Source organism: Thermobia domestica, chromosome 6, assembly GCF_964235325.1.
Source record: "Thermobia domestica chromosome 6, izTheDome1.hap1.1, whole genome shotgun sequence".
In the NCBI taxonomy this organism is placed as follows: Eukaryota; Metazoa; Arthropoda; class Insecta; order Zygentoma; family Lepismatidae; genus Thermobia; species Thermobia domestica.
The window spans coordinates 273,788,382-273,812,306 of NC_137459.1; the positions used below are offsets into that span (position 1 = coordinate 273,788,382).

The 23,925-nt window shown below is 34.3% G+C and overlaps 1 protein-coding gene across 4 annotated transcripts in view; it reads left to right on the top strand.

Annotated features, from left to right (window-relative positions):
* LOC145688497 (epidermal growth factor receptor kinase substrate 8-like) overlaps positions 1-23,925 on the top strand; it is a 379,489-nt gene that overhangs the window by 270,877 nt on the left and 84,687 nt on the right. For all 4 annotated transcript variants that reach the window (XM_081762831.1, XM_081762832.1, XM_081762833.1 and 1 more), the window contains 2 exons: positions 6,040-6,201; positions 9,395-9,503. In XM_081762831.1, the coding sequence (XP_081618957.1) occupies positions 6,040-6,201; positions 9,395-9,503 (271 nt within the window). The remainder of the gene's footprint in view (positions 1-6,039; positions 6,202-9,394; positions 9,504-23,925) is intronic.

Consider the following 23,925-nt stretch of genomic DNA (forward strand, 5'->3'; position numbering starts at 1 on the left):
TGAACATACTTACAAGAACTTGACCGATATTAAGAAACATAGTAAATACTTTATGAAAAGAAAGTATGAGGAGTACATGGAACACATTACAATCGATACAAGTAATAACCCTAAGAGTTTCTGAACCCTAATAAACAATCGAAGAAATAGTTCTCGTATACCGGCAGAGCTGACCTAGAAAAATTCTTGTGTAATGAGAAAGACAGGGCAAAGATGTTTAATGATTATTTTGCTAGTAGCTTTGCTTCATCCCCTCACACCTCTCATTTCTCCCTCTACCCTCTTCAGCCTGTTTGTTTTGAATCTGTGTCTTCTATCAGTACCACTCCGACCGAAGTACTTTCTCTTCTCTTGACATTGCTCCAGCAGCGCGCCTTAGCAGATAATATCTTCACTTGCTTCCTACGCAGTGTTGCCAGTTCGCTTTCTCAACCCCTTTCGGATTTACTAAATCGCTGTTTTGCAGAAGGTGTATTTCCCACCTGTTGGAAGAGAGCTAATATCACTCCTGTTCATAAGTCTGGTAAGAATAAAAATGTGTCTTCCTATCGACCTATTTCTTTATTATCTCCTCTATCACTTGTTTGTGAAAAGATAATCAAAAACAGGATCTTTCAATTTGTTGCCCCATTTATAAACTCCTCACAACACGGCTGTTTGCTAGGAAAATCTTGTCTTAGTAATTTATCTGTTCTTCTGTCCGATGCTGTGTACAGCATCTCAGAAAATTTTCAACTCGACATTTTGTATTTGGACATGGCTAAGGCTTTCGATTCTCTTCCACACCATCTCCTTATTTACAAACTCAGTTCTAGATTCAATGTACATGGCAAATTACTTAGTCTTCTGGAAACCTACTCAGTAATAGGACATAACGAGTTTGTTTCAGGTTACTTTTCAGATTTTATTCCCGTAACTTCTGGAGTTCAACAAGGCAGTGTTCTGCGTCCACTTCTGTTTCTATTATACATGGACGATCTGCCTTTTTTGTTCACAAACAGCTCTACCAATATTCTTCTATTTGCTGATTATTGCAAACTCTACAGACAAGTTCAATCCGAGTACGATGCGCTTGCTCTTCAACATGATGCTTCAATTTTTCTCAACTGGTGTAACTCTTAGAAACTTAGATTAAACAGCGAAAAATGTGCTTCTCTTACGATTTCTTTAAAAAGTTGGCAATAAGAACATAAATCCTGTCTCCTCTTTCACAGATCTTGGTGCTATCATTGACAGTAAGCTTACTTTTGCGGATCATATAAGCACAATATCTTGTACTGCTATGAGAGAACTGGGACTCCTTTATCGCTTCACTGACATAAATAATCTAGAAGTCATATATTGCTCCCACTATTGAGTACTGTTCTCCCATCTGGTCTATGGCCTGCCCTACTAGTTTGAAAAAAAATCGTAATTAATTTCTTTTTAGCCATTGTATCCTACCGAGTACCTCACCTCCGAACACTTCCAAAAAATGACGTTTTAAAATCCCTCAATATCAAACCTCCCCTAGTGAGAGAGAAAATTTCTGACAATATTTTTGCAAAAAAATATAAATGGCCACATATTATGTGAACAGTTGTTAAGTCAGATCAATTTTCGCGTACCCGCTAGAACATGGTCTAGTGATCTCTTTAACACTCGAGCGGCGAGAGTTAATATTGCCCAAAGATCCCTTCTAAACGGAATTGTCAGTACTTATAATCAGTTACCAGAAACTGTAGACGTTTTTTCTAATTAGTACACTTTCAGATCATCTATAAATAAGCTATTTTTGTAATATTGCTGTTGTGTTGTACCATCTTGAGCTCAAATTGTTATTCAATTTTTATCAAAAAGTTTCAGTGTAAAATGGCCTAGTGCTGTATCTGAAACCTATTACAAATAAATAAATAAATATTCGCTGTTTTAAGATATTGTTCTGTCGTACATTTATTATGCTGGTCAGTGTTGCGGTCTCTTGACCACAATAAATTATTAGTCTTGTTTTTGGTATTTCGTCCACTGCATCATACATTAACTCGAAACTTTTCTCATTGATTGATTACATAGTGAAATATTTTCTTGTCCATGTGAGCGAGGATTGAGTGACTCAACATAGCACGTGTACTTTGCAGTCTGTTGGTCGGACACTTCGAATCTCTGAAAAGTAGTTCCGTCTTGTTTATTCCCTTTTTGCTTTCGAGCGACGATAGGGAAGAGAAAACTATGGTGATCGAAGAAAAAAATTCGAGGATTCAACGGATTTGTATTTTTCATGGCCCCTACATACTTTCCATGTGATATTTTCCAAAGTCCGTCTGTTCGTTTGTCCGTCCCGATAGAAATGTGTTCACTGATCTAGATGCCGTACCGTTCAACGTATCTGTACCAAATTTTAAACTTAGTTTTTATATGGTTCTCTAGGGAGGTCAAATTTTACCCCAAAATTAAGGGTAGAATTTGCTATTTTCTCGAAAACTTAATATAAATGTTTAAATGCTATATATCAACATCTCATTCACAATCCTATACTGTGACTAGCATTTTGCTAGCTGGGGACTCCGCCCCCCAGACCCCCGAGTTTGCTCGGCCTACGGCCTCGCATTTCTTATCTATCGGCCTTTGCATCAATAGTGAATTTCGTGAACTTGCTCTTCATATTTCCTGAATCTGCCCATCCGGGGGCTTCTCCCCCACACGCTGTCTTTGCTACGGCCTCGCACCCCTTGAACCCACAATTCTATCGTTTCTTTCCTATTTCAACTATCTAAAAGATAAGATTTGGTATCCCAAGAAAACTCCCATTGAAATAACATGGGAATTCCTTCATCCATTTTTCACTTCTCCATAAAACCACTCTACGATTGGAGATTTTTATTTCCAATGATTCACTTAGGTAACGCTAACGAAAACGAACAAGCATACCGAATTTCAAGTTTTTATCCCAATTCCAAGTACCTAAAACATGAGATTACAGGTCCAAAAAAAAAAAAAAAAAAAAAAAAAGGCCCATTTAAATAACGTGGGGAAATTCTTCATCCCCTCTTTAGACCCCTTAAAAATTAAAAATATTCACTTTTGGAAATTTTCCTGTGGGTTAGTTCCGGAAAGCTACAATCATGCCAAATTTAATCATTGTAGCCCTACAGGAAGTGCTCTATAATTTGTCAGCTCATGTAGTTTTATATATAGTTAAGATATAAGCAATTTCTCTGGAAAAATTCAGAAAAAGTAGTTTACTTTCAACGATGGGTTCTTTTAGAACTTCTTTTTCTTTCTTCAAAAACGACTCAGGCGATTTTGTTTATATGTCATAAATATATATATTTCATTAATAACCTGTGAATACGGCGTAGAACATTTGTGAAAAAGCGTACAAGGGGTGTTTTTGAGCGATTTTCTGAAAAGCAACTCTGGCAATTTTGTTCATAATTCGTAAAAAAAAAAAAAAAAAAAAAAAAAAAAAACGGCATCGGTGGCTTAGTGGTTGAGCATTCACCTCTGGTGCGTGGGATCCTGGATTCTATCCCAGCTCGCTCCAAGTGAACCTGATGGGGACAAACAGTGTGCATGGGTTTTCTCAGTTCTCTCGTTTCTTCTCACTTTCTTCATTCCACTATCTCCTTCATTCTCTTTTAGCCTAGCCGGCATATCTGTGGGACGTAAAACTTTAAAAAACATCGTTAAAAAATCATTAACAACCTCATAATATAGCGTTACTAATTTCTTCTGAAAAAAATCCCAAAGGATAGTTTCTTCTTGAGAGAGAGTTTTTTCAGGCCGTTTTGCCAAAAACTATCTGAATCAATTATGTTCACATTTCTTAAATGTTTACTAATAACCTCAAAATACACGATATGCCATTTCTCATGAAGCAATCAACACGAGGTAGCTAATTCTTGGAGGTGATTTCCTTTCGAATGTTTTTTTTCCAAAAATGACTCGAACAATTTTCTTCATATTTCATGAATAATTATTCCGTTAATAACCTTTGATGTTGCGTAAATTATTTCTTATGAAAATATCCACAAGAGATAGTTTACTTTTGGGGATGAGTTGAAGTTTCCTTCGAAACGCCTATAATTTTGTTCTTATTTCACTAATGAAGGTTTCAGTTATAACGTAACATAATGTGATCTTATTTTACGAAATTCGAGCGAGAAAGTTTAGTGCGGGTGTCCCCGTAGCTTTTATTTATTTTTGTTATTTTCTTTGATAAATAAGTATTCATTTATATTGTGCCCAAATTACGCTATTCATTCAAGGATTAAAATTATAACATTATAAATTACAACATGCCTTTTCTGTTATACGCTGACTAATAGACTAGTATGCTTACAATGGTTTGATGTGGTTATTCGACATGTTATTCAAGAAGTACGAAATGAAGAATGAGACTCGCTATTATAGTTCATGCTGTGGTGTATAATATAAAACCATAGTAAAAAGGTTAATCACTTGTTTGACGTATAGCACTAAAAGTGCATTAGTCAAATAAGTCAAAACATTATTGGGCAAGCTTGCGTATTCTAGTGTGATTATAATTACTATACAACATATAAATTGGTTTTCTCTTCATCAGCTAAGTTAACATAATTGTTTTCTTGCGCGTTAAATGCATGTAGTATCTTTTGTGCAGTTGAACTAATTATAAGAATATCCATTTGCATGTTGTCCTACAACACCAAAAGTTCTCATTACATGTTATATATGGTAGTCCTTAAATAGATTGTATGGTTTGCCCACATGCTAGTAAACAAATAACAGTCGAAGAAAAAAAATATCTACAGGTAGAAAACAAGTAAACAAACTAGGAAAATATAAGACGAAAGTAACTTGAAAGATTCAAGTCGATAACTTTGAAAAGAACACGCGCGACCACTTGCTCCACTTCGGCTCTCAGAGGGTGTATGATGATTGTATGCGACTGCTAGGAAGAGATAATATCAAGATTAATTGTTCAACGTGCAGTACTTGCGAGACATTTGATGCAAGTACTGAAGATGGTCTAATGGACAACATAAGTTTGGAATTTGAGTGGAACATACGGCAGCCTCTACATAAAGTACCAGTAGGCACAGAGCAACAATGAAACAACAATCGCTGGACTGTCAGAGGATTCTGCTCCCTAGTTTACTAGCTAGCGCTTGTGTCTTTGATGTATGAGGTCACGGGTTCTCTTCCCGATGAGAGAGCATCGAACGTACTACAGTGGTTAAGATCCCACTTTAAGCTGTAGGTCTTGTAATGTAGTCTTGCCTCTGACAATGGACGTAAACATAAATATATCTAGCAGTGCACTGGCAGGGACTCAAACTCCAATCTCTTTTACTTCGTGTCTTCCCAACCAGATTTTCATTATTCTATCATTATATATACACAGTGTTGTTCTATTATATAATCTTTACATATAATCGAATAAGCATTAAGGATATCGCCGTGGGCTGCTGGAGAATCATATAATTGTTTCCATTGCCTGACGGTGCCACAAGTGGTAGCACTTCCGCAATTCACACATCTATGTACTAACTAATGAAATAGCAACAAGGCCGTTCAGATAAATGACCGCTAAGCTAATTCATTGTTGTCCAGCATTGTGTGTTCACTTCATCGACGGATGTGTGTGTTTATCTCCCGCTGTTATTTACTAAAATTTTTGTATTATAATAATGCATTTTGTAATCTTTTGCATGCATAGACAGCATTCAAGTTGAAACTGAGTCCTCGTTTGAACTGAACGAGATGTAGCTATGCATTTCCTGAAGTATATGAAAGAATTTATGTGCGTAGTTGCTGATGCGAGCACCAAAGGTGGCGATACATCGGGGGTAGAACATCGTCAGGATTTATATTCATTGAAATATATAAAAGAATTGAATACGAACTGACGAAAAGTTAGGGCACCGTTAGTCACCAGGAATTTGCCTGTGGTAAAATATAGATGAAAATTTTCGTTCTTTGAAGTTTAAAGGATACGATAATCAGGAAGAATATTATTTACAGGACTGCGGCAGTGTTATAATTATTTTTCTAAAACAATATACATATTTCTTTCAGGTTTTGGATGACAGCAGGAAATGGTGGAAAGCAAGAAATAGCCGTGGACAAATTGCTCATGTACCTCACACGATAGTAACGTCTTTTACATCTGGGGAACAAGATGATATTTTCAACAATCCTTTATATGCTCGGGGTTATGATAGGAACTATGCAAGTCAGGTAAATGCTGGTTTGCGTGTATATTAATATATTTAGTCGTGAATGTCTGAGAAAAAGTTTCGTTTGTATCCAGTTTGCATATCAATGAAAGGAATATTATAAACAATGTTCTTGCATGTACTTCCATCGTTGTAACATAGTTCTCGGTAAGAGGAATATGCTCCCTTAGTTGTCTTGATAAATAGCAAATAGCATAATACAACTAACAGAAGTATCTGTCATGGGTTTGCAGTTAGTTGCTCCGAATGTAATAGATACATTATTAGCAGTTTTAAATCTCCAGTTTTGTTCCTGCCCAAGGGTTGCTGTTGAAATTGTGAATGTACTGCACTTTTTTGTATGTGTGTGTGTATGTATGTATGCATGTACGTACGTGTGTTGTGTGTGTGTGTGTGTGTGTGTGTGTGTGTATGATCAAAATTTTATTAGTTTTAATTTTAGACATTTTATTACCTATATAAATAGGAGGTTGGATATTTATATTTTTTTAAAAAAAAAAAAGTCCGAAATATTTTATTGAAATACCACAATTTCTTATGTGGAGTTCAGTGTGTTATTTATGATAAATGCTAAGGAGGAAGGGATTATATATACTCAATTTGAAGCAGTGGGTTATAGCATATTGTGTAATATTTGTCCAACACGTATTCTGTACTTTAATAATTTATTCCTGTAAGACTCGTGAAGTGTTTCAAAGTATTTCTTGACACAATCTAAACGTGTTAAATATTATGAACGTCACAAAAATACTAATTGAAAGGACTCGAAAAAATTTTAAAAATCACGTTCCAACATGTCTGAGTTGAGTTTTGCTTTAGTGTCAAAATTATCGTTATAAGCATAATAATTTACAATTTAAATACTAGTAAGAAGATACAACTGGAATTCTAGCCTCTACCAACTCAGGCTAGGTCATACAGAAATCGAATCGCCAAGTTCGCTTTGTTTTGTTTCATTTGTACTTTTTAATCTAGATGTTTTACGTGTTTAATACAATAAATAGATCAGAAAAATTTTTCTACAAAAGATCACATTGATTTTCGTATATTTCACTTGTATTTTGTCATTAATACACTACTTACCAAAAATAGTTGGGAATCTGTTCTCACATAATTATGAGAGCTCCTATGATATCATTAGTTCATGGTGTTCCCAAATGCTGGGATCACGATATTCGCTCTACGAGGTTCTCCACTATGCGCAGTATGTGTGCTATATGGACCACAGATGTTACAGGCGTCTTCCTCGTCTTGACTTGTGGTGGGCACGAAAACCGAAACCGGTTTGTTGTAAGTGGGACAATGCAGTTGACGAACGTTTCTGACTGTATACCTCTCACTACCTAGTACCGCTATAATGTGATCTGAGCCCTCCTTGCTAGTCTAGTAGCTATCCCGTTCCTTTGGTGCACGTGTTTCCAGGTTCGATTCACAGTAGAACAACATTGAAATTTGAACATATTACGGCGGTTCGGATTCCATATTTAAACTGTATTCCCACGTCTCAAAATAACCTCGGTGCTGAAAGGGACACAACTTCAACAACAAACATGAACCTGGCCTTAATGCCTTGAAAGTAACACTGTTCAAACATTTACAGGCAATATTTGAAGCGTTCATTATCCAGAATATTACGATAAGCTTCCGTTCTTCCTTGTAATATGAACAATAATTAATAGTCCTATGTTATACATGGGAATAGTTCTACAGTGATTTTACAGCCATCGTTATTTTATGGTCGGTATGACGCACTCTGGCAACACCGTTCCCCTGTGAGACACTACTGTCAGGAACGTCCATTGGAATGGGGGGGGGGGGAGATATTTATTAATTCTTCGCTTTTTCTGTGAGGCAACTATACCAAATTATCTAAGCTGAAAATCTTATAGTACACAGTGAGAAGTAATATATTGCTTGAGCTTTACCCATTGAGCTTTTACAGCTAGCCAGCTCTGCTGGATAAGCCACAGAGATTATACCAAACAATATCGTTATCGAAGTCTGTGAGCTTTGTACTTTGAACTGCGTCTCTTTCTCTCCTTGAACCATTGCTAATTAAATCACAGTGTAGTTTCTTGAGTGTTACATAGAAAATAAATGTACAGTTCTAAAAAAAATGTTGTGATTGTGATTTCTCACTGGGATGTGTGCATTCTCTATTTAGAAGGTGCTTAATTTGTTTTTGGTGAGTAGTGTATTTTGGTATCATATTTTGATTGTTACAAGCAAATTATAATTCCTTATTCCCTAATAGTATTTACTCCAGAAGATTTAAGAAAATATTTCCTTTCAGTATAGGAATCTATTTTGTAATGGTCCTGCAGAAACTAAGAAAAAAATGTAATATTTAGTTCGTCTGTTTTTAAAATAAATTCTGAAGTGTTCTTGTTAATGTTTCCGCCATTAGTTCGAAGATCTACTAAGTTTAACTGACTAACAGCACTCATTAATGTATGCAAAGAAAATCTAGCTATTTTGTTCTACAGTTGTTCTCATGATAGAAATTATTATTTAAGTATCTTGTTTAGGTTTACTAATATAGAAAAGCGTAAAGTTATGTCAGTCGCATACCAGAGTAATTCAGAACTTCGCTCATATACCATTACCAAAATCGACATATTCTGAACTAAAATAATTTAACAGCAGCTAGTATTAGCTCTCCCTGGTATATCTAAAGCTGCTTTCTTTATAGTGGATATCTCTTTCTGCCTTCTTTCATAAATAAATTTGGGTTTTTACATTCTATAGATTTTTGAATTGACATTATGTTACGGTTTAAGAATCATTGTGTTCCTTGTAGCTATGTAAATGTAACATTTTTTTTTCACATGGAACTTTCAGTTTTTTTACTTTTTGAGATGTTAAATATGTCTAGCGAGTGCTCTGATGGAATCTGATGTTTAACTCAAAATTTTGTACTTCCTTTTTCCTCAAATACGAGTAGTTATTCCCCGTAGTTGTTTGAATGTAAAAATAGATTTTCCTAAAGCAACAATTTGATATCAGTTATTTTATGGAAATGTAATAACTTTCAGAATGGATCCGTAAGATTATTTTAGTGATTCAGTATCACCGACGTAAACTGCTGAATGCATTTGAAATAAATACACAATAAATGTTACTAGTGAATCAGATTAGTTGAATAAAATAACATTAAGCAAAACCCGTGCTAAAGTCGTATCCTTATTATGTAGGATTCCCCACGTGAGAGTCTTCCAACAAGTAGCGATGTGGGTCGTTCCCCACCAATACCTCCGCCAGCTCCAGCCGACTGGGTGCGCAAGGAAAGACTTGGCAAGAAAGGTGAATTCCGATATTTCTAAATGTGTTGTGTACGTCTTACATCTGCCAATATTTTTTGGTGTTTGTTGTGATGTAACATATGTATTTCTAAATCAGTACTTAAGAGGTATATACTTAATTGAAAGTTTTAATTACTTCTCATTAATTTTATTTTTCAATTGGACAGTATTTTGGAATTAATTTAAGGTTATCCTTCTGTTGAGTATATGAAAATTTTTAATGTTTGTTTTTAGTGTTAATGACAAATACATTATATTGTATTGCTGCTGTAAGTATATTTGAATGGCACATCAAAAACGAGAGTTCACATGCTTATGCGTGCACACACGGACATGGATAATTGAGAGTTATACGCGCAATAATTTTGTATTATAACAAAGCAACTCAGATTATACAGCAACCTCAGTTTCAAAACTCCCTTTGCTTGTTGTGTTAATTTTGTATCTATGAAGTGAGTGTCTTGTCGTAATGTTGGCCTGGGAAAATACTAAATGTGGCTTTTTTTTTTTTCTCTCATGTGTTCGTATTTGGTATCTTTGGTTACTGCATGGCACACATCTGTCTTTTCTTCTGATATGTAGATTAAAAAATAATAATAAAAAAAAATATATGTGCATGCACAAATTTCGGAATGAAAAATAAAAGATAAAAATAAGTTCACAGTATTCACCTTTTCAAGAGAGATTGTCCTCTTAATTGCAACTAATTTTACGCTCGACCTGTCTCGTATCTTCTTCTTTTTATAACTTTTATAAATAACATTTCTCGTTTGACAATGAAATTACTAAATTGCACAATTTTTCTTATCTGGTATTAAACAGTAAAATTTGTTCTTTTTAACAACTTAACCAAATTCTAAACACACCTTTCCTTTTTTACAATAAACATTTTTGTTCTGTTTTACATTTAGCATGAAAGAATGATAACTTAATGTTAATACTGTGAGTGTCCCCAATGGAATTTACTGCAATTGACGCTCAAACTTGATATGGACACGTTCAAATTGTAGATGAGAGTTTTTAAAAAAAATGAAAGAAAGACAAAGGCACTTTTAGAATATTTTTTGAATGAATTAAAATGTTCAGAATTTCGTCGTGCAATAAGTGTGGTTATTTCTGTGATGCCAGTACTATGATGTTGTTGGAGATTTTAGGTATGCAGGTACTTCATTCAGATGAATAGTCTAGATTAGTTAGTTATTCATTAGCTATGGTAGATTATACATGCATGCGATCATTAAGAAAAACAACGAATTGATTTTTTTTAGAGGTCACTTGTTTTATGTGCCTCTTTGTATTAGTTTTTTTAAAAAAAGCCATTTTATATTTTTACTTGCTTCACGTAAAGTTTCTTTCAAGAAAGATACGATAGTTGAAAATAAACAATGTAAAACGTACCGTAGTGTAATTTGAAACGGCATACGCCTAGTTTCTATTTTCCTATAGCTCATTTAGCATAATTGTGCCATAATAAATTTGCGTGATACAATTTACACATAAAAATTTTTACTTTTGTGCTTGGTTGTATTTTAAGTAGATAAAGAAGTGTGTGTGTTATTTTTTTTCTCATGACCTATTTCCATGTGTTTCTTCTAGCAACATCATTGTACCGGTAACGAACATTCACACTAACAGAGTATTTACTAAAAGATTCCTTGAAAAGTATGTTTTGTAAATGTGCCACCTCATCTACGAAAGAAAGAAATATATTAACTGTATTTACAATAGATATATGTATACATATATATATATATAGTAGTGTCTTTCCTGAAAGTCATCTTAGACTTTCATTTCTCAGCGATATTCAGAAATCGATAACAGTCACTTCGAACTTTACATTCCAAAGATTACATTGTTGTGTATACTTTGTATATTTGGGAACCTTTTGTTTAACTTAGGTAGGTGTATGTATATTTTTATTAATAGTTCTGTAATATGTACCAAATAAATGATATATATAGAAGAGGTAAGATACGTGTCATTTGTTTTCTTTTCATAATACTTCCATATATAAGGAATAGAATGCATTCCAAGCTTTTGCAGTTGTACTTTCTCTTAGAATGTTTTGTCCATTTCCCTGATATGCTTCCTTTTCCTTATCTCCCCCTTCACTATTGGGATTTCATGCGTTTTGTGTGTGTTCGTCTAATTTTTCAAATCTTTAGTCTGATGCTTGAAGTATGATTTGTGTGGTTTGTTTTCATGTTTTTTTTTTAATTATTATTATTATTCTTATTCTTAATTTTAATACGTGCATCAGCACCTTTTTAACCACCACCTTCGACGCATATCAGGGGACACTAGAATCAAGTTTTTTTTTTTTTTTTTTTTTTTTTAATAAATAAAATAGTTCAGTCACAATTACATTATTTTCCTGTAAGTTACAGATACCATTTCAAAGTAACGTGGAAAAAAGTAATAAATAAATAAATAAATAAATAATGGAAAGTTTTTAAGAGGATATAGAAAGAATTCTTAGCAAAAATAAGTTCATACTAAAATTGTTTTGAATAATAAGAAAAAGAAGACTACGAAAAATATAATTGATTCTAATGTTATCAAATATATAAACATTAATATTTTGTAAAGATTTCATTTACGTAGAACAATTCTATATCTTCGAAGAACACACATTTCAGTTAATTTTGAAAATCTAATCAAAACCTTGCATCTTTCACATATGTTTTAAATTTTGGTAGTATATTTAAATTATGGTAGCATATGCTCGAAAACGCTAAGTTTTGAAGATCTTGAGTGGTACTTACAATAGACTGAAATAGTGTGACGTCACATCCCGTCTCGTTGCCATGATAAGTTGTTTTAGTTTCTAAACAACATGGCCTGAAAACCTAAGTAGAAAGCAAAAATGGTGACGTGTTGACTTCCAGATTGCAAACATTAGACTAAAAGAAACACGTATGTGTTAAAAAATCCAATGAGTGAAACTACGAAAACAAAAAAAGCAACCAACTAGGTAAATAATATGTTAAAATATGTCAAGCGTTGGAAAGGAAATGTTTTCCCTGATATCGTAGATTTTGTGTAGCCTATTTATACATTTGGAGATTACATTAAGTGTCAAAATATACTTAGCTTATTTATTATCGGGTATTAAATTTAAATAATTCTGGAATTTTTTCATTTAGTACCGTCAGTATCACACATTACATTCCTATGTCTACAGAAATAGTGTTTAAAACTTATGGTGAACCACTCATAATTGGATGTTTTCTTGTTATATTGTCAGTATAAGTTCTTAAGGAAAGTAGAAAATATAAGGAAAGATCCGGTGCATGATCAGAAATTGATCCAGATTGAAAATTCTCAGAACACGTATGGGTACAAGTTTCATGTCCCTTTTGGGAGGGGGTGTTGATTGTTTGTTTATTTTGTAGCTACTGTAACTATGCACTCATATTTTAAATGGTGGGCGTAAAATATCTAAATGTGCCAAAATAAACATTATTTGCAAAGTAGACAAATTATTTTTCCTTGTAGACAAATCGTATATTTATTCTATTTTTATATGTTACTTCGTTAATTACTAGATTTCACTCGTAATATGGGTCGTAATATTGGACTCATAATCTTAATCTTGGACAAACACAGTGTGCGTGGGTTTTCTCGGGGTTCTCCCGTTTCCTCCGACTTTCTTCATTACACCATTTCATTCATTTCTCATAATCACAGTCTCCTTTAGCCTAACCGGCATAACCGTGGGACGTAAAACTCAAAGATTTCATTTTCATAATCTTAATCTGTATCTTTTCTTTCACACTTTACTTTGTCCTCAAAATATTCTAAAATTATTATTAACTGTGTTTTCTTATTAACAGTATACTTCATAGTATTCCTATCGCTTAATGCATTTGCTTAGAAAAAAAAAACATGGCGATCACCATGGAAACGAAGAGGAAATGACATCACTATTTCAGTCTATTATGAATTATAGAAGATCCGTTTACACTATTCTGAATATCAGTCTGACATTTCAAGAAGGAATGAAAGGGGCATGAATGAAAAGTTGCGTGAACGTTTACACTTTTCATTGCTATGTAGAAAGAAAAGGAGCTGAAAGAGTACTAATTTATAATAGTTTTACACTCGCTCCCGACTAAATCCAGAATTATTTCAACGAGAGAGAATTATATTTAAAGCTTTTCCTGGCTTTATTCTCAAAAGTGATGGAAAAATTCTGAATGGTGGTGGATTAAGAATTAGTGACAATAAAGAATTAATAGCAAAGAATTAAACTGAATAAATACGTGACGAAATTGTAATATTTGAAGGCGGCTTTTAAAATGTGGCTTTTGAATTGGAAAGTGACTTGAAGAATTTGATAGGAGGATTGAACTCTTGTACTACACAGTAGAGATAACAGAGTAGATTAATCTAATTAATAATTGCTGTAGAGAACTTTTGTTTTCGTATGATAAAGAAGTTTAGACTGGCTAATGGTTGCTAATTTTATGTATATATACACAGTATAATATAATATGTAGTGGTGCGTTCGAAAAGTAACTATACTATACGCCTGTCGTGCATTAACAGAACAATACCTAACTAATTACTCTTGCAGTAGTTAGTGGAAATGGTCCTCATGAAGCTCCACATACGGCTGCACACGTTACTTCTTGTTCTCGATGATTTTCACAGGTTGTTCATGTGGAATGTTCCCGGTGAAATCACTAATAGCAGTTTGAAGTTCTTAGAGCGTGTTGTAAAAAGTTTCTTGATAAATATTACTTCTTGCACAACCCCACAATTAAAAATTTTGGAACTAAAGCACGCAGTCTTGTCTAATCAAAGCCTAAATTTTGTTTTCGGTTAGATCTCCCACGAACAATAACAATCTAAATTTGTATCTTTGAAGAATATTGGGCAAACTACTACTCTTCTGAATATTGCAACGACAACCAAATCTTCTGGTCATGTACAACTCTCATAGCATGAAAGTCGTTGGCAGACCATTAACTTGAGTTCTATAATTGCACATACTCTGATAAATGGAACTATGCCTCATTGGTATATAAAACAGTCCAAAGTATCGTCGAAATCGTCTGCAAAAAACTGTCGAAACCATTTACACTCTTGAACTCGCTTTCCTGGGGAGCATGGTAGCTCAGTGGTAGAGCGCTTATTTCTGATGCGTGGGGTCACTGGTTCGATCTCCGCCCACGTAAGTTTGTAGCAGACAAAATCGTGTCCGTGGGTTTTCTAGGGGTACTCCCGTTTCCTTCCGCATTCTCATTCAACCGATTCTTCCAAAACTTGCCATTCATCAGTCTCCCTTAGCTTAAAGGGATAATCGTGGGATGTTAAACTGAAAGTTTTTAAATAACTCTTTCCACAATATGTGACCAATAATTTTTTCAACCGCTTTCACTTTATATGGCACGAGACAGCTTCTTACGAACTGTCCTGTGTGAAGTTGAACACTGTTTTTCCCGTGGGTCAATTTTTGCATGTGATTGATTGGTACTAAATTACACAGTAACTGATAAGTTTTGCAATTACTCTTTTGAGTCCAGATGGTCTGCTATTTCACTCAAGTCTTTTACTAATCCAGTCTCTATACGTTCCTCGTTTAGTTGTCTTACACTGTGAAATTAGAAACCGATGTACCTGGAAATCTAACGGAAAGCTGTTTTTTCACTTATCTGTATATATTCACCATGCTCAAAGACTTACTTAATAAAGAAATATTCGCCGTTATAAGTTAACACAATTCTCAGCTAGCATAGAAAGACACTGTCTCAATCGCTCAAACACATAAATGTACAACAGAGAACTAGACACTTTTTTTTTTTTTCCGTCTGTCACCACCACCAGCGCGGCAGCAAACTGCACACAACACATGATTACCAATGTTTGAAGAAAACATTACTCCCATCTCACGGAATAGAATTCCTTAACATATAATCTTGTGTATATAGATGTTACTTTTCGAACGTATTATCTCCAGATGGTTATCAAAATAATCTTGAACAGAATGCAACTTACCTTATTATTGTGGCGTGTTACTGCCATTTGACTGTAGAAAAAGCTCTGATTAATCGTGGAATATATGCATATAATTCACGAGTGGTGTCTGGAGAAATATTGTAAAATTCCTGATGCAGTGCAGTACTCAATTCTGTCAGTGAGGTAGAGCTTCAGAGTCGTGAGCTCTAGAACTTATATGTTCAATAATGTTGAGGTCTGGAGATTGGATTGACCAGAGAAAGTGTTGTTGTTCATTGCAATGTTCATGAAACCACGCATCAACAGCTCCAGCAGTATGAATTGACTCATCACCTTGGAAAGTCGGTGCCTTCATGCGTCGATAGTTTGACCTCTTTGAATCTCAAAGAGGTGTCGATTTTACATCAACACCTTCTGCTCGTTTAACACATGTCTCAGCTTTCTCACCTGACAAATTACATACTATCACCTAACACACCAGCTATGGCGAGGCGCTGTAGAGTATACTTCCTGTTACCACTTCACACATCTTGCATGTTGGAAATTTCAAGTGCTTATTATTTTGATAATCATTTAAATATACATCTATTGTATTATTTGAAGGGCAATCGAGATCGAGATGTTGAAGAATGGGTAAAAAAAAAAAAAATTCTGGGTGATTGTACCCAGAAATCTTACTGGACCAACCTACGTGTTCAACACATTTAGGAGATACTAGCAAATCTCCTAGATGAGTGGAAACTGGTGTCAATATCAGAAAAAATGCTTTCTGAAGTGGTTTTGCACTATCCCGTTCAAACGTGGTGTTACATAGAAAATATGTATCTCGCCAGTAATTTTAGAATTAGTGAACTAATTTTAACCTAAATTCGAGTAAAAAAGTAATCTGATTTATGTTAAGACAACGAAAGTTCTAATGTAATATTGGTGAATTCATTCAGAAGCCATTGACAAAAGAAAATTTTTAGAAACTACTTTCAATATTCGGAAGAGATTTACTGTAGCCTGTTATGTCTGAATATATTGAATAGTTATTGGTCATAAATCGTAACGCTTTTGCTAGAGAAAAAATACTGAAATTGGTTCATACCTTGGAAAGTTGCTGCAAAAGGGAAACCTATAAGAGAAATGATTTTTCAATTATGTTATTTTGTATAGTGAGAGTAGAATGAGAAGTTTCCGAAGGTGGCTTGCAAAACCTGTACAGTCGTGCGGCACTTAGCTGACTTATGCAGGAATCCGTTGCGGTAGAGCAGTGTTTCTCAAAGTTTAATTCCAAATAGTCTTCAAATCAACATATGTCTTAGTTGGCTAGGTGAAAGGATCTAGTATATATATATTACACGTAAAAATAGCAAAAGCGTTTGTAATTTGTAGCTAATTAGAAATAAAATATCGCATTATCTAATGTTACATATCGGAAATACCAATACTTGAAATCAAATTTCCCGCATATGAAGAAAAAAAATCCACATATTTGGTTCGCTACCCGAAATACTCTAATCTATCGTGTAACATTCTGAGACGGGTTTCAAATACTACTATTTTGTTCAAAGCTGAAGACTCTTATATAAAACATAATCTTATGACTATAAGTAATAGTTATAGCTCTAGTAGTAGTAATAGTAGTAAAAGAAACGGGAAGAAACTCGAATGGACTTAGAACAAACTACTACTGTCACTAATTCCATTATACAGTACGTTTTGCAGAATTTCACCCTTGCCAATTAAATTAATCCAGTAACCGGAGATTTTTCTTTAGTTCTTTATTACCATTGTTTAACTCTTTATTCTTTGTAACCTAGTGTTTTTTTACGCATAAATATATAAACATATCCTGATTTTTAAATATTCAGAATCCTTGAATACTATTTATTTTTTTTTTTTCTTGAAATCAATAATAAATACTGAAAAAGTTTATAATAGCAATATATCGATGTAGCATTCGCAAGATTCTTTAATAATTAGTTTTCAGAACTTCGTAAAAAATAGTTGCTTGTGATGTACTTCTTTATCACTTTCTCTTGCTTGTTCGATTGCACATAATTACGTTTACAGCTTAATTGGATGCACTGCTTGTTACAATGTCATGAAGCTGACAAAATGCTCATGTGTTTGTGTTCGTCTGTAATTGCACCATTGTGTGAAGTGTTCTTAGTTAATTATTCATTTACTTAATTTCAGATCTTATTATAGGTTGCTGTAATGATACTCATTTTTTTAAAGTAGAATCTGATTTCCACACTTAACAGCAGTACAGTTTTAAGTTCATAATCCTGGATTAGTAATTGTAAAGTAAGAGATTTAAAGTAGAAGAAGGTTTTAACTTTAGTGCATTTATGTCACCTTTGTTTGAAAGGTTCCTAAATCTTTCATAGTTCACCCTCTATGTGGATAGTGTTCGAATTACTAACAAGAATGTACATTGTCTGCCGTCAGGGTATATGCTGCTTCATCTGCCGTAAATGGCTAATGTGCATTTTGTAGGGGATACTTCCCTTGAATAGAAATGTGAGTAGTGATTCGGACGGCACGTTAAGCAGTAGTTCCTTTCTCATAGCCTCCGTGCTGAAAGGGACTTTAAGCATCCATCATGCATTCCATTCATCCTTTTTTTTTTATTATTATTATTATTGGGGTGGGGTGAGGGAGGATTATCAGTAAGTGAATGCTTCTTTCGACGTATCTCTTGTTCTTCCTTCTCCTACCTTATTAATAATTTAAACTTTTGTAGATTGATATCATAATGTAATATCAGGTCTGTTGTTTCTATTTTCAGGTAATTTTGTAAAGATTCTTATTGATTTCTGTTGATGATCTTGAACGATTTCAACCAAATTTGACAAGACCATCTAAGTGAGCAATTAGTGGCCTTGATCCCAATTTTGCTTTAATCTGTCAGTACATTTCTGAGAATTCATCGACAAACGACATAACAGAAAAATATATAAGCGACCCGCCGACCCGCCTCAGGAATCACCAATAACTGATAATTAAGACATGGTGATTAAAGTTGTTCTATTATTGCTAAGCAGAGTCACAGAATATTTTCACATGAGGTCAAAATTGATAAATTTGAGTTGGGTAATTTTAACATAATTTTAAGTTTGCGCCGAATTTCTAGTTCTATTTTTGGGGACACGCGTGACACAATTGCAAAACATTTGATTTTCAAGCGAAAATTCACGTTTTAAGGCCAGTTTGTGAAAGAAGAATTATATATAATATTCTTGAAGAATGGAGTTTCTCATGAAACTCTTGAGTTAAGAAGATGAATCTGCATGAAAACTCTCGATTAAAAATAAAGGAATGCATATTTCAGTTTTCTAAAATTCCGTCTCTAAAGAGGAAAGGGGGAAGCAATTTCTATAATATTCAAATTTCAGATTTTCTATTCAGAAAGTGATCAGTGTGAAAATTTCCTTAAGATGGAGGTGTAAAATTGTGTACAGAGTGGCCCAAAAGTAGGTATAGAGTACCGTACTGATCACCTCATCGCATTTTGTATAATTTCTTATTGTTATCCATCAGTAGACTGTTTCTTTATTTTCTCTTAATGTCTTTTTACTTATATCTTAAGCTCGGAACAGCCGAAGAAAAACAATCCAAAAACTAGAATGTTATACAAGGTCAATGCAAGGGTGTATACCTACTTTCGGGCCACCCTGTATATAAAGTATCGATTGAAAATAGGGAATAAGAGTTTCAGATTTCTGATACTCTATTTCTAAAAAAGGAAGGGGGGACAATTTCTACAATATTCATATTTATGGTTTCATATTTATGGTTTCATATTTATTAAATCCTATTTTTCCGGTACGAAGAACGAGCACTTGTGCTAATGTACGGATATATATATATATATATATATATATATATATATATATATATATAATATATCAGTTGAAGTAAATGATTACACTATTTTCTGGTAAGTAATTCATTTTCCATTCTCACTTCGATAAAGTCACACACGCACTCTAAAAATTTACAGCATAAATTACTTTGGTTAAGCACGTGATCAGATATGTACGGGAACAAAGTAGGAAGTAAAGTGAACGAAATTAAAGAACAGAAAAGTATATGTGAAGCTTCTAGATGGAAGGAATGCAGATTCACGTGATAGAATTGGGAAGCTGAAAGTAGAGAGAGTTTATTGCGGGAAAATGAAGTTAATGGATTACATGGATCAACAAGAGACAACTGAGAAGGAATAGTAAATGAAGAGAGAATTGTTTTATGCGTATATTACAAGATAGAATAATTGAAATTGAAAATAAGTAAGTATAAGTAATGGATAGATTTATTAATATACGAAGAATAATAAAAGGTATGAGCCACCGCATTAAACTTTCTCCCTCCAATTCCTTGAACTAAAATCATTTTCTAATGCAATTATTAATTAAACATCTTATTGTGAAATACGGATAAAATTATAAGGTGTTTTCGGAAATCTTCGCCCAGAGAAAACGTATCCCCGAAAGTAAATTGCCCCTCGTAGACTTATTTCATAAGAAATGACTTAAGTTATACGTTACGTTTGTTAATGAAATATTTATTTATGAAAGTAGTAGTTTTCTATAAAATCTCCAAGAATAAATTGTCCCTTTAGATTTTTCTGGACAAATGGAATAACAATCAGGTTGTTAATGAAATTCTTTTATGTGAAATATGACCAAAATCGCCTGTGTCGTTTTGAGAAAATCGTCCGAAGAAAAATCACCCTCAATGGCCCCAAAATAAACTAATCCTTTTCGATTTTCCCCAGAGATCTAGCTTATACCACAGTATGGAGTTGTTGTTATTGAAAAATTGATTTATAAAATACAAACAAAATTGTTAGAGCCGTTTTCGAGAAAATCGCAATTTATTGTAACCCTTCAGTAAAGTGTCCTTATTTCTTGAAGTAGGAAAAAAAATCGAAAACTCCCCTGGAGGATTACGTAAAAATTTCAAGTTTAAAATGTTGACATGTGTGTAGCCTCTAGGTGAGTATACATCAGGACGAACAGAAGGACAGATACTTGTTTGGTATCTTTGGGCCATGAAACGTGAAAATTCTTTGAAACCTCGAATTCGATTTTTTTTTTTCCACGATCACCCTACTTTCTTCTCTCCTTTCGTCGCTCCAAAGTAATAATAAAAAAAAAGTAAGAGCTTGATAAAGGTAAAAATAGGTGTGGTAATGGGTTAAGTGTAGTGATTAGGTGCTTATAGACAATCAGGGCTGATTTTTACACAAATGAATTATTTGGTGATAAGGTTGGAGGTGTATCCCAGTTAGCTAGTGCTGTTGAGAGGATCTTGAGATAGCTGTTGAGGGTTGATGTGATATAACTGATAAAAGTTCACCCAAAGAGGGAACACACAGAGTAGGAAACGAGTTCTTGGATGCGAGTTCTTGGTAACAGTATTGCTCACTGTTAATAAGTTTGTCTCCAGACAACCATTGTCAAGTCTGATGTCCACATCAAAGTGTTCCTGGAGTTGCAGAATATCTAGGTGGATTTTACTCTGCATGTGCTGTTGACGAACTGTAGTTCATGCTTAGTGGCCTTGGAACCATATTAGTAAAATCTCTATGAATTGAAGTCAGAGGAAAGGTTCAAGTGCTGATAAGCAAAAGTATTTGTTCTTACAGGCATCCTGTAAGTAGATAGGCGTATTAGGGAATAATGAGGAAATAATGTTAGTGGCAATGGCAGTGTCCGTCATTTGAAGATAGTTCTTATTTTTAAGTGTGAGTTATAACACGTGGCCCTTATACGTGAGTCTTTTCATAGGGCGCCTTAAACTGGTTAAATGAAGACGCTGCTGACCACTATTTCAACTTCTTCTTTACCTTCGATTCATACACATTTTTCTAATTTTCAACAGCTAAGCAATCAGCACTTAAAACTATCCCTACAGTCCCTAAGTATTAAGTGAGCACATAAATTATCTTGGTCCTTCTCCAGCCAATCAGTCATCTTCCTCATTTTAAACGCCAGACTAGAGCCTGCCATTCACATCAAACGTCCCCTATCCTGTCACTTGGCCATTCACGAAATAGTATCCGTTTCACTACATCAATTCCCTCGAAATTTTTTCATAACTACTCGCCAACCGAGTATGCTTGTTTAACCTAAACAGCAAAAAAGTCAGTTGTGCAGTAAATCCCACCGAAAACTCGGGGCTTTCTAAAAATTTTCCATTCTAAATTTCCTAAGTTATTACTGCCACTACCTCCGTTCCGAAGCTAGTGAGTCTTGCCTATCCCTACTAAAGCTCAGCACCTACTAAAGACAAAATGACTTTCCGACCTGCCCCGAAAGTTTTTCGTAGATCTCTCAACCTTCACCTCATTACGAGGACTGGTCTATAGAAACAATCACACTAGCAGAGAAATGCCAGCAACACAGATGCAAAACTTTCGATACCAGTGTGTTCTTCCTACTTCACATCACGCGGACAACACATACTCTCCATATTCCAGTAGTTGCGAAATGCAGACTCTATCCCTCATTATATGTTTGCAAAACTCTTTTGTAAGCAACAAGTACTGATTATCCTACTGTGACAAATTCTGCATCTACTTCCTCCAGAACGCACAGCCAGTCACAACAGTATATTTGACAATGACTTTCAGACTCCGCCATGGCTCAAGCTTACTCGCGGCTAAGCGGTTAGCGTATGTACCTTTGGTGTGGGAGACCCTGGTTCGATTCTCGGCGAAAGATCACGTAGTTCGGATTCTGCGTTAAACTGTAGATCCAAGTCTCATATAACCTCGCTGCTGAAGGGAACGCTCAACTCACAAATCAAATCAAAAATACGCCATGCCCCATAAGAAAAGGATGGGAAGACATTATAATCCAATTTACTAACGACCCGCCCCATGGTTTTGACTTACCATACTTTTATTTTTAATTTCGCCAGTTTCGTTATTTTGTATACATGAAAGACAATGGTAAACATCACTTCCGGTCAAATTTGAGTTATTGGGTGGAGTGGGTTGGGATCGAACCACAGGACAGCATGTTGATTAGTTTAATTTCGGAAAGGTACCTGCAGATGGCAGGGGAAGCATGTTTGGTATGTGTGATGGTATTTAATTGCATGGGAATGTTGAATTTTCTTTTCCAGTTTACTCGAAAGTTACAAAATATCACATACCTTTATCTTTCCCTGAACCGTCATATATGTTATTTTCGTGATGATTGTGAAAACCTCGAGATTTCAGCGGGTAAGTTTCATGGGCCCTACATGTTGAATAATTGGGACGGACCACCACACCAAACTTTCTCACTCACTTCTTAAATTAAATCATACCATACTATAGTTATTGCGGAGACATTTATTCACGAACAAAATGATAGACGTTTACGGTAAACTTTGTATCAGAGAAAACTCACTCTTTGAACAAACCACTATTTGTGATAAAAAAAAAGACCTGAACTTGAATCCATTGCTGTTATATTTTTCTTTATTTTATCCTAATCTTCTTTATTCCAATCCGCGCTGGAAGCATGGAAATAAACACTCTTACCGTAAACTGGAAAAAATTTACATGATTGTTGTTTTTAGTCCTGTAATGAAGAAAAAACTCCGTAGTATTCAAATAAAGCTCTAAAAATTAACACTTGATAGTTCAAACTTTATCTATTCACTTACAAGTAGTTAAAGTAGTTCTAGAAACATGTCTCATTATGAAACCAATTTAGTTCTGACTAACAACTCACTGTATGTAAGTTTTTCCCTTAAACTATTCACTTTTGTTTTTTATTTTATATTCAGCAAACTTCGTTTGTGGATATTGAAATGGTTCTTGTATTTCCGTTAGAGAATATCTCTGTGCGAACTGCAGATGTGTGATTGTATCCCGATCATTGTTGCCAGATGATGATAAAAACTTTTTACAAATTAAGTAAAGAGACTACCCATTTACAAATGAAGAAAAAAAATTGTTTGGGAGGAGGGGTGGGTATTTTTTATTTATTTATTTATTTATTATTATTATTATTATTTTTTGGGGGGGCGGGATGAAGTTTTCCGAAAACGTCTTAAAGCGTTGTTCGTATCACAAGGAATGTTCCATTAACTGTAGCACAGTATGATCGACTAAAGAATTTGAGCCAAAAAGGTTAGTACGGTTGTATTACATATTGTATTACGGTTGTATTACAAGGTTAGTACGGTTGTGAAGTTTTAAGAAAAATGCAACAGCAACGAATACAAGGTGAGTTCTTTCCTATGTTAAATATGCATCCCAGAGCATCTGTCATACACACTTTCTGTTTTTTTTTATTTATTTATTTTTATTTTTATTTTTTTTTTATTTATTCAAAATTACTAGTTGGTTTGTTAATGAAACATTTATTTATGAATTAAGGACAGAATTGTCTGAGTCCTTCTAAGAAAATTGTCCGGGAAAACTTACTCCTAAGGGTAAAGTACCTCCTGTTTTTCCCAGAGGAACT